Raw genomic sequence first — 12,775 nt, forward strand, 5'->3', positions numbered from 1 at the left:
CAAAATGGCTCTTTCCTGAACGGCTCGGCTCCATTTTAGCCTCATTAGTTCTCTCGTCTGTTTTCGCGATGGATAAGAAGGACATAACGCTCTAGATGTTGAAATGACTGTAATGCTGTACTTCCTGTACTTTTCAATGATGGTACACAGGCTGTTGGTTTGTGGGTGGGAAGAGTTGAATGATTGTAGTCCTGCTGTCGGTGTTCAGTACTTCTCTGCTCTTCACCTAATAAATTCCCCTGTTTTTCCATCTTTTCCAACTATTCGAAAGTGAGATGTTTTGAGTCTGAAAAATATGGTAACTCTTTATTGTGATGGTCTCCCAGCAGACATTTTACTGATTATAAGTAGATATGTAGGTGCAACATTACTTATAGTCAACAGAATGTGCTAAAGGGACTATCAAAATAAAGTGAAACAAACAAACAAAAAAACAAATAATTAATATATAATAATAAAAAAATGCATGTACTAGCCATATTATAAGTCATATTATGTTATTTATAATATTACCATACTGTTCATAACACTGCTTGGTGAATGAAGATTCCAATGATCACCAAGGCTGCATTTATTTGATTAAAAGATATAGCAAAAACAGTAATATTGTGAAATATTATTACAATAAAATAACTATATTTGAATAAATGTTACATTTTAACTTTATATTTTAATACATTTTAATTTAATTTATTCCTTTGATGGAAGTTCAATTTTCCAGCAGTTATTACTCAAGTCTTCAGTCACACATCATCCTTCAACAATTTATTAGAAACAGAAATCTTTTGTAACATTATAAATGTCTTCACTGTCAGTTCTGGTCAACTGAATGTGTCTTTGCTAATTAAATCCATTAAATATCTTCATGACCCTAATCTTGAACAGTAGTGTTTATTTATTTATGTATTTATTTTTTGATTTTGAGGGGAAAAAAAGACTAACATTCTCAGAATTGCAAGTTTATATCACAATTTTGACTTAATAATTTGCAGTTGTGTGATATAAAGTCATAATTGCAAAATATAAACTCACAATTCTAAAAAAAAGTCAGATTTATGAGTTTATATCTCACAATTCTGACTTTATAACTCACAGTTGTGAGCTTATATTACAATCCTGAGGAAAAAAAAGTCAGATTTGTGAGTTTATATCTTGCAATTCTGACTTTATTTCTCAGAATTGTGACTATTTCTCAGAATTGAGTTTATATCTAGCAATTCTGATTTTATAACTCGCAGTTGTGAGCTTATATCGCAATTCTGAGAAAAAGTCAGATTTGCAAGTTTGTCTCTTAATTCTGAGAAAAAAGTCAGAATTATGAGTTTATATCTCACAATTCTGATTTTATAACTCGCAGTTGTGAGCTTATATCGCAATTCTGAGAAAAAGTCAGAATTGTAAGTTTATTTTACAACTCTGAAAAAAAAAATCATATTTGTGAGCTTGCAATTCTGAGTTTATTTCTCCAAATTTCATTTATATCTAGCAATTCTGACTTTGTAACTCGCAGTTGTGAGTTTATACCACAATTCTGAGAAAAAAAAAGGCAGATTGGCGAGTTTATTTCTTGTAATTCTGACTTTATAACTCGCAACTGCTAGTTTGTCACGCAATTCTGAGAAAAAATGTCAGATTTGCGAGTTTATATGTGACTATAACTTGCAGTTTATATCTCACAATTCTGAGAAAAAAAAGTCAGCTTATATCTCACAGTAATATACAATAATAAGCATATAGAAAAATAGTTTGTTTGTTTTTTAAATGGGCATGTTAATGCCTCTATGCTCAAAGCAGGGAATGTAGACGAAAGTGACTGCCTTAACTTACACATCACTGTGACACTAAGACCTCTGGGAAAAATTTGAACAATGATTGCGTCCAACATCAGAGCTTGACCTCACTGATGCTCTCATGTCTGAATGGGAGCAAATCCCAGCAGCCATGTTCCAACATATTGGAAAGTTTTCCCAGCATAGAGGAAGTTGTTACAGCAGAAAAGGGAGGCTATTTTTTATTTAAAAAAAAAAAAAAAAAAAAAAAAGCACATATGAGTATACTGTCTGGGTGCCCACATACATTTTGTCCATGTATTTGACTAAAAACAAAAACTGTTTATCATTTACCACATGAAATTCATTTTCAGGTTAAGCAACAAAAAGTTGCTCAAGTCTTCAAAGACTGAGTGACCACCCTATATTTGACCCCTCGCTATTCTTCTGGGTTCTATCTTGGTCACATCCTTTTCTAACCTGACATTTCCAAGGCAGTGAGCCCAAGCCCTCTCTCTCTTCCACATTTTATCTCGGCTGCCTTTCTCTCTGGACTTCATCGATCAACTGGACGCCTGTAAAGCAAATCTCTACTTTTTCTCCTACTCCCTTTTTTCCACTGAAGGTGTAATGACTTCTTTTGTCAGACAGATTAATTGCATTCATCCCTCTTTTTCTTCACAGAGCATGTTGCCAGTTTATTTCTTTTCTTCCAAACATAGATTGTGCAGAGCTTTGACCCTTTTTCTCAGTTTTCTTAGCATTTAGCCATAGGATCGGTGTAGATAACCAATTTATGTCAATCTAGGATCCTGTTTTTTGACCGTCACCGATCCTGCTTGTTAGCTAGAGAACACTCAGTGGGAACAGCATCTCCGGCCACAGTGATCTGTGGTGTGTTCAGAGGTAATCGAACAAGACAGACTAAGAGTGGCAAGCTAATCAAGATACATCATGAGACAGATTAAAAGCCTTTCTGAATTATGTTTCATGATACTTTACACGCGGATCTGTCATTGAACAATTTGTCGATAAATGAAAAGAAATAACATGGTCGAAACAAAGCTACTAAAATAAAATAAAACTACAGGCATAACTAAAGTAAAAGATGAAAATGAAAAGAAAATTACCTTGACAAAAGTGACATTTACCAGGACAGGACATGGACTTAATCAAAGCAGGAAACTATAAAGAAATGAGTAAAGCCAACAAAAAAGCAGATGAAGCGCTTTCATGAAACATGAAAGAATGTGAACAAATACACACAGTTAAAAGAAAACAGATTTTCCTTTTAGAAAAAGGCATATGTAGTAAAATACAAAGACAAATACTTTACTTTAACTGTCTTTCATCCCTATAATATGTGAATTTGGTTAATAAATAAAACAAAGCATTTTCACCCCAAAATGAAAATTTGCTCACCCTCAGGCCATCCAAGATGCAAATGAGTTTGTCTCTTCTTCAGAAAAAAAGATTTGGAGAAATTTAACATTACATCACTTGCTCAGCAATGGATCCTTGGCAGTGAATGGGTGCCGTCAGAATGAGAGTTTAAACAGCTGATAAAAACATTTAAAAGTACTTTATTTCTTGTATTTTAATTAGAAGCATAGGTCTGAAATTATTAAAAAAAAAAACCTTATTGATGGATTTATTACAAACACAGAGCTTTTTGCTTCACAAGCTTTGCTTCACAAGCAAGTAACTGATAATTGAGTTGTTTGGATTACTTGTGGATTATTGTGATATTTTATCAGCTGCTTGGACTTCCATTCAGAGCAGATGATTCACTGATTAACGAGTGATGTAATGCTAAATTTATTCCAAATTCTAAATCTGTTTCCAACAAAGTAAATAACTCATCTTAGATGTTCTAAGAGTGAGTGCATTTTTATTTTTGGGTGAACTATTCCTTTAAATATCACAAACAGTGTCTTTAATACTGCCTATTTATTGACAAAGAAACCCAAACATCAAGTTGCACATGAATGAATCCCACAAGAATCAGGTGTCAGTATTTACAGCATGTACCTAGTGCTGTTCTGGCTGGAGTTGCATCCTTTTTGATCCAAAAGGAGACCCAAGAGAGAACCACAGTAAGTATGCAGGGGATGTAGGTCTGAATTGTGAAATATCCCATTCGTCTGCTTAGGTCAAAATATACAGTCATCACCACATAGTCACCTGAAAAGAGAAAAAAAATGTTGGAGATGAAATGTGTGTGCATGAGTTTTTCTCTCTCTCTTTTTAAAAAAATAAAATAAAATAAATAAAGAAAAAACAATGTCATTTTAAACAATGACTAAACTTTAAGTATACATGTATTGACGAACTGAGTGTAATTCTTCGGAAATGTGAAGGTCATACTGCCTTTATATTTTCTTTAAAAAGCCCTCCTGTCTGTTTTCATTATTGTATTTTTGTAAGAGGCTGGCCATAACCTTGAAAATATCCTGGCGTTCACTCTGATTTAATCACAGTGTTTCAGAAATTTTCTCCCTTGTTTATTGACACCAGATTTCAAGGCTATTTAGTGCTTAGGTGAAATAGTAGGGGCATATCTACAAAGTGTAGAACAATGGTAAATGCAAAATTTCTCAGTTCAACAGTAGAGCTATGCTATTAGCGATGCTAATATACAGTATGGCTACTCTTGTGCTTGCACTTGCGAGTTTTAAAATGTTTGAAGCAAACTTGCTTTTTTCATGATGCACAGATATTGTGAACTTTGTCTTTTCGTCATTATTACTGTTTTGTCTGGAGGCCTAAACAAAACCTTTTCACTTTTCATTGTAGCCTACAGAAGTTTTTTTCCTTCATACAGTGATAAACAGGTCTCTATCCATTTTCACAGGCTGAGAATAAACTGTGTGAAATGATACAAAGAAAAAAAAAAACTGTACTATGTCTTTTGATCTTTTCCCACATATTGCAAATTACATTTTCCATGCTGTGCTGCAGTTCTCACATACTGTATAAAGCTCTCCGACTGCTAAACTGAAAATTGATAGCCATGTTACAACATGCCCAAATCAGCTTTTCTAGGTCGTAGTTCATGCCTTCATTGGAGTTGGGAACACGTCTGTATCTAACATTCACTTGTTAATATTATCTGTATCTTAAAGTTTATTGAAGCTTTCTCTCTGAAAATATAAAACATTACCATGTAACTTTGATTTAATACAACTTCAATACAGCATTGATTTGCATCAAAAAAAAATCTACCATCCTATCTGCTATTTGAATATGAGGACATAAAAATTCTAGTGCAGTCCATTGACCAAGTTCACACTAAGAGTTACTAAGCCCTGGGAAAATGTCATCCAATAGTCCATGTACAATAATGCTTTAACTGAAGTGACATTTCAACTACTTACAATCCTCTGACCTAGAGTTTTCAATCTTAATGGGGGTCCATTAAGATACTGCAGGGGGTAACATATTAGAAAAACTCTATATAAATTTCAATAAATATACTGTCAAGAATATGCTTCAGTTGATCTGGACGCTTCTAGAGCATAAAACCAACATTAAACAAATACAAATGTCTTCCTGCCACAAAACAGAATGCTGCAATAAATCCAGGACATTAAAAAGAATATAAAGGTAGTTGCTTGAGAAAATAGGTCAGTTTTAGCATAATTTAGTAATGTAAATTAAAGGAAGCATTTTTATTTGTTGCTGGGTTAGAAAAGTTTTGCCTTAAAACTGCTAGCCCCAAAATGTATTAACATTAACACATTTAAAATTTCAGGTTAGTTTTTTTTTTTTTTAATTAAACTCAGTCAACTCAATCAACTCCATCTTTATTTGACCCTCTAACTCTAGCACTCTCTATTCTAATTCTATTCTTTATTAAAAAACAAAAAACAACAACAACAAAAAAAAAGTGCCCTTTTAGATTTATACTTATTTACTTACTAAAAAAAACCTAACAGTAGCTTCTCTGTTCTTTTTGTATTCTATTTTATTTCTCTTTGTTTATTATAAAATTAACACAAAGCAAAAATAGTAGGCCTCTAACACTATCTTGCTTTTTCCTTTTTTTATTTTATCTGTTTTCTTTTTATTTATTATAGAATTAAAAAAAAAAAGTACTGCGTTAGGCTAACTGAGATTTGTAATAGCACTTGCATGTTATTGCTCTTTTGTTGATTTTGATCACTTCCATTGTCCTTTTTTGTAAGTCGCTTTGGATAAAAGCGTCTGCTAAATGTCTAAATGTAAATGTAATGTAAATGTAAATGTAAATGTGTACTTATTTATTGAGCAGTGATGCATTAAATTGATCAGTGTCAGTAATTCTTTTGCACTGTTACAAAAGATTTCTGTTTAAAATGAATGCTGTTCATTTAAACTTTCTATTCCTCGATGAATAATTTAATAAAAGTCTCCACAAACATATTAAGCAGCATACACTGATAATTTTTAGGAATGTTTCTTGAGAACCAAATCAGCATATAAAAATAATATCTGAAGGTTCATGCGACTTTGAAGACAGCTGAAGATTCAACTTTGCCATAACATAAATAACACTTTTAATTATATTTAAATACAAAATGGTTATTGTACAGTAGCAATAATTGAGCATAAGAGACTTTTTTTTCCAAAAGCATTACAAAATCTTACCGACCCCACACTTTTGAATCTTTTAACAATTCTCTTTATCAGTAGCCAGTACATAATCATGCTTTATTCATAATCAAACTTTTATTAGATCCAATTAATAGAGCAAAAAAGCAATTACCTGCTGTTGTCTTAATTATGTCTGTGGTGTTTCTCAGGCCCATGAAGTCAAACTGGTAAAGTCTCCATGACTTCTGATCAGCCGCCTGCACCGAGTTCTTCCTCCACTTGTAAATCATTTCATCTCGTGGGTATCCATCTGTAATTACACAGAGCATAAGCCAGTGACCCCTAGCGCCCCCTTCACTTATGATGGATGCCTGAGTGCAGCCCGGTGTCAGGCATCGAACTGCAGCATTTGTCTCTAGCCCAGAGCATGCTAATAAAACGCACATCACAGGCACAAGGAAGACAAAGGCAGAGAGAGAGAACAAGTAAATGAGAAGTTTGGTTCGATTATACACAGCATCCATCTTGATGCTGACACCCAACCTTGAGATGTATGCCTCTCGCGTACAACCTGTGGCCCAGAAAAGAGATTTGAAACAGCCGTCTCTTGAGCCTTTGCAACTTTAATCTTAGAAATGATCGCTGATGCTGCTCCTGCATTGATTATCCGTGTCTCATAAGTACTGCTAAGTGGATGATATTGCACACTCTTTTTCAAATTCTGCCTTAAAGGGATAGTTCACCCAGAAATAAAAATTCCATCATCATTTACTCACCTCCATGTCGTTGCAAAACATTACGACTTTCTTTCACAAAAAGATAACTTCTGAAGCCTGATTTTTTTTTTTTTTGCCAAACTGTTCGACTGCAAATTTCCATGCTTCGTTCGCGTCTGTGAAAAGTTTCTCTCCTTCACTATAAGTGACCCGCAGCTTTGCTGGATACAGAATGCCAAACTTCACACCGGGTTTATGCCGAAGGATCTGTCTCACCCTGGCAAAAGCCACCCGACGTTTGACAACAGCCGAAGTATAGTCTCTGAAGATCTGAATGGAGCGACCATTGAACGTTAGCTTTCTCTGTGATGACAGCGCAGCGGGTCACTTTCCTCAGGCCGGGAACGAAGAGCTCGGTGCGCGCGATCCAGGACAGGCAGCTCATCCAATCCAAGCACCTCCATGAGCAGTTTAGCTACAAACTCTCTAGCACCTTGACCGTTTTCCATTCCCTCTCGGCTTCCCGCGATTCTTATATTTTGCCTCTTAGAGCGGCCTTCCAGATCGATGCATTTCTCCGTTAATTCTGACACCTGATCGGACAGACTTTTAACTTGAGCTTGTAATTTCGCAACCTCATCTGCCGAAGCCGTAGCGTTCTGTTCAAGATGTTCGAGAGTTGTACGATGTTCGTTTATGGTTAGCTGCATTGCATCAAACTTCGCATTAATTTTCTTTTCCAGCATAGCTATCTCACCTTTCAAACTTTCTTTAATATTAGTTTTAACCTTGCCCAGTTCCACTCGGAGAGATTCAATTGCAAGCAGCACCGGGTCGTTTGCTGTTGAGCTGGCCTCGTCTTCCAGTCTCACCCAGTCTTTCTCCCTCAGCGACATCTTTCTTTACTGGTTTCTTCGGTGGCATTTCTACACACGCAAATTGCAATTGATGTTGAACGCAACACTATCAAGGATTCGAGAGCACTAACGAGCTTTATGTTGTCTTGTTTTATTGAAATTTGTATGAAAGTTAACGGAGCTACAAAACCTACGCAAAACTCTGAAGCCTGATTTTAAAAGGCACAATATGTATGATTTTTTTTTTTATTAAAATATCCCAAAACTACTAGACCAGTGGTTTTATTATATATATGCAGTGATTTTATCGTGTAGATGCAGAGTTGCATCTATGCTATCTATGCTAAATTATGCTAAAAGTGCCGGGGATCAGCTGAATGGATTCCAAAATGGTAAATGAGCCTATTTTCAAAAAAGTGGACATTCATCTAAAAGCTGTATGACCAGAGGCATATTAAAACGCATAAATCAATGCATCAACTTGCAGTGTAAGGCTTGTCACCTTCCACTGACAACTGCACTCGTTCCTGTTGCGTGTCCTTAATCTGGCAACCCACATGATCATTGAGTCTGAAGAGGAAGGGGCAGGAGAAACAACACTCTGCAATATTCAGATTCAAAATTCACCAAGAATGACAACTACAAACATAACTACCTTTGTTCCTTAGGAATCAGTGCCATGTTTATTGTAATTGGATGGCAAAGAGTGACCGAAAAAAATTCACACAGTTTTGGAAAGATATGAAGGTGAGTAAATAATAACAGAATTTTCATTTTGGATGACCTGTTCCTTTAAAGGGTTAATTCACCCAAAGATGAAAATTCTGTCATTAATTACTCAACCTCATCCTGTAACAGCTTTGTTTGTCTTCAGAACACAAATTAAGATATTTTTGATGAGTTGCGTTGCTGTTTATGCAGGGTCAGAAAGTTTTCGGATTTCATCAAAAATATATTAATTTGTTTTTAGAAAATGAACAAAGGTCTTTCGGGTTTGGAACGACATAAGGGTGAGTAATTAATGACAGAATTTTAATTTAGGGTGAAATGTCACTTTAAGCTGCTAGAGTGCTGGTTTTGAAGCCACTTATGTTGTACAATGTCCAAAAACGGTAAGAGCTAAAGAGTTTCTGTAATTTCTTCGAGACTGTTCTTTGATAAGTGAGTGGACGCACTTCATCCAGACACTGTGATTAATAAAACAGCACAATTAGATTTCCACACAAATACATATTAATTGTTGAACACACAATGGCCTGTGCTGTTAGATGGTAATCAAGCCTAATAGTCGTCTGAGGTAATTGTCACTCTCTTAACAGTTAAGCACACTAAATGTGGAAAAAGATAAAAGATGTTTTTTGATTAATTGAATTTCATTAAAATTCTCCTTGGTCTACGCAGAGGGCATTTAAGTAGCAATAAAGATGTTCTTGACCACAAACAGCTGACATTTTACACCAGTTAATAACACAATCAGATACATTTTTGAGGCTTTTCACCTGTTGAATATTGCTAAAACGTTTATAGGTCTTATTTTCATTCTATGGATGAAATAATTTATTATTATTTTTATTTAAATATCTTCTTTTCTTTTCTTTTTTGGGGTGAACTATCTTTTCTGGATGCATTTGCAGAGTTAATGGTAACACTTTACAATACGTGTGCACAAATATGCATTAATTCATCCTTAACTAATGCAGAAATAATCATGAGTTAATATATAACTCATGAAGAACTAAACCATTTATTAATAATTACTTCATCAGCAACAAATGAATATTCTATATGATCCATAGATTAAGTAATCAATAAATTATTATTATTTAAATGTGTCATAATGTATTAATTACCTAATAACTTATTTTATTAACTAATAGTGTAAATTCATGTGTTAATTACTACAATGGGTCGAAGCCACGCATTTCATCTTCCAGTTGTCTGCTTCCATTAATCATTAGCTAATGTTTTGCAAAGATATCATTATGTTTTGACTTTACTTGTTGAGGCACAGAACTATTAACTAATTGTTAAGTAATATGTCATTGTGGTTATGGATTTAGAATTAGTTAGTTAGTGTGCCTTAACAAGTAAAGTCATAACATAATGATATCTTTGCAAATCATTTGGTGATGATTAATTAAAGCAGACTGAAAGTTGAAATGCATGGCTCCAACTCGTTGAGGCACATGACTAACTAACTAATTGTTTGTCCATAACCACAGCAGACAACTAGAAGTTGAAGTACATAGCTTTGACCACTGCGGTAATTAACATGAATTTAAATCATTAGTTAATAAAATAAGCTATTAGGGAATTAATACAGTAAGACACATTTAACTAATAACAATTTATTGATTATTTAATCTATGAATCATATAGAATGTTCATTATCTGCTGATGTAGTAATCGTTAATAAATGTTTTAGTTCTTCATGAATTATATATTAACTCGTGATAATCTGTGCATTAATTAAGCATGAATTAATGTATATTTGTGCACACGTATTGTAAAGTGTTACAGAGTTAATTTATTCTATTCTGAATTGAATATGCTGCAATTGCAAAAAAAACAATCACTTGAACTCACGAGAGTGTGTCATTTTCTATCCAAACTGTGCTATACTAATGTGTATTTTGGGGACAAGGTTAATTTAGCCACAGCCGGCGTGTCTTAAACACCTGTTGGGCGTCCGTTAAACTCACAGTGCTATTAATTGGCACGAGCAAGAATGATAACCAGTAGAGATGTATGGGTTAGAGGAAATTAAAAAAGCACTTTATTAATTGCCACAGAAATAAGCTGAAAAATCCCCATCCTCACCCTGGGTAAATCCCGTTGTGCCATCCCTGTGAACTGTGAGAAATAATTAGTAGTGTATGGTATAGAGTTTACAACTTCTTGGCTCAATCAGCCATAAAGAGGTTGCAAAGGATCAGCAAAATAGTTTCAATTAAAATTCAGTGTACGCAATAGTAAAATAGATGCAGCCTCCATAGATGTATTTTAGGGGTACCAGAGCTGAAATTGTATCATTGATTGAGTGTATGAATGTATCAAACAGAATGATTTTCTTTATCCTACATTTGGTATTATAGTTTGGTAGAATAGCACAGTTAAGATCTGCTTCAATTTTTCATTTTAAGATATATACATGTATATAGAATATATACATGACCTCTGTCAAACATGAAACACCTTGCTAATGAAACCACTCAATCATATTGTTGAACTTCTTGTTCCTCAGACATTATAAAAATATCCAGCTGTGTCCAGCTTGATGCCATACTTCTTTTCTCTTTACATAATATTCAGTTCATTAGATGGAAGTGGAGATCTCTTTATGTTTCCTTTGATAATTATGCATGGGCAGGGTCAAAGATAAACTCCTGCTCCATTTCATCCCAACAGTTGCCCTACCATGTCTCTGTCTCTCCCATTTGCATTGTCCTTGGTTCATTATTGTATAACCCTTAGGTCATGATGGGCTAAAAGGTACAAGCAAATTCCACTTAATCAGAGGAAAAATAGCCATCGCCATGGGAACCAGAAGTCCATCCGTTGGCTTCACTGGGTGAAGAAAGAAGCGCTGATGAATCACAGCATGCAAGACCTTCCCGCGATAGTGGAAAGAACGACAGCGGGAGGAAGACTATGTGATTTAAACCTAATAGGGTGTGTGGAGAATGCCTTGGTAGCACAACAAATAACTTTGTAATTTCATCATTCATCAACAAAGGAGGTTACTATTGATTTGTGGAGGACTAAATGCAAGCCATACATTTCAGTTTATACATCCTGCCTCTGTCCGCCACATTGGATGAGAATGCCACTGTTAGGTGGGCAAAAAAGATTTATAGCTTATCTTATGACCAGCAGAAATACAATCAAATAAGAAAAGAATAAACAGATTGATCTTTGTTTAAAATTCAATGGTTTTACACGCACATACACACAAATACTGCTTATGTACTTCCACTTTCAAGCCTTCTATAGCAGGTTTTTGTATTTAGTAACTGACCGTTACTATAAAAAGTAAATCAAAATACATGGGAAAAAGGATGAGGTGCTTTATCAGGATTTTATCGGTGCAGGACTAGAGCACAATACTAATACCCACAATGCAGAGCTGGCTGGTTTGGTTTCGTGCCTGAAACCAGAGAGGATATAGAGACTGTCAGACCCTGAATGGACACCTATTTTCCCAAAATAACGGACAGTTTCAGAAACAACTAACATATATATACACACTACCGTTCAAAAGATTTAGTTATGTTTTTGAAAGAAGTCTCTTTTGCTTACCAAGGCTGTATTTATTTGATCAATAATGAAGGAAAAACAGTAATATTGTGAAATATTATTACACATTTAATTTTTTTATTTAAAAATATACTTTAAAATACATTTTATTAAAATAAACATTAAATAAATGTCAAACAAATTTTTAAATATATTTAAAAATGTAAATTGTTCCTGTGATGACAAAGTTGAATTTTTAGCAGTCACTACTCAAGTCATCAGTGATCACATTATTTTTGTGGAAATTGTGAATATTTCATGAATAGAAAGTTCAAAAGAACAGCTTTTATTCAGCTTTTATTTTATATAATACGAATGTTTCATAAAAATCACAAGTCTTTACTCATACTTTTGATCATTTAATGTGTAATGGCTGAAAAAAAGATTTTACCCCAAACTTTAGAATTACAGTTTGCACAAAAATTAAGTAGCAATAATAACCTGTTGAAACATTGACAATAATGCTGAAAATGTACCGTTTCATCACAGAAATAAATAAGATCTAATTATTAAATGCAATAAAATAAGAGTTAATATTTTTTCACAATATTACCGTATTTTT

The 12,775-nt window shown here is 34.2% G+C and overlaps 1 protein-coding gene across 2 annotated transcripts in view; it reads right to left on the bottom strand.

Moving 5' to 3' along the window:
* Positions 1-12,775, bottom strand: part of LOC127167251 (gamma-aminobutyric acid receptor subunit gamma-3) — a 128,540-nt gene that overhangs the window by 9,372 nt on the left and 106,393 nt on the right. The window contains exons 6-9 of one of the 2 annotated variants that reach the window (XM_051113175.1): positions 6,517-6,654; positions 3,792-3,953; positions 3,106-3,110; positions 2,900-2,936 (exon numbers count right to left, since the gene is read on the bottom strand). In XM_051113175.1, the coding sequence (XP_050969132.1) occupies positions 2,900-2,936; positions 3,106-3,110; positions 3,792-3,953; positions 6,517-6,654 (342 nt within the window). The remainder of the gene's footprint in view (positions 1-2,899; positions 2,937-3,105; positions 3,111-3,791; positions 3,954-6,516; positions 6,655-12,775) is intronic. The other variant, XM_051113174.1, reaches the window with a different exon arrangement.

This window comes from Labeo rohita, chromosome 6 (assembly GCF_022985175.1).
Source record: "Labeo rohita strain BAU-BD-2019 chromosome 6, IGBB_LRoh.1.0, whole genome shotgun sequence".
NCBI classification, from domain to species: domain Eukaryota; kingdom Metazoa; phylum Chordata; class Actinopteri; order Cypriniformes; family Cyprinidae; genus Labeo; species Labeo rohita.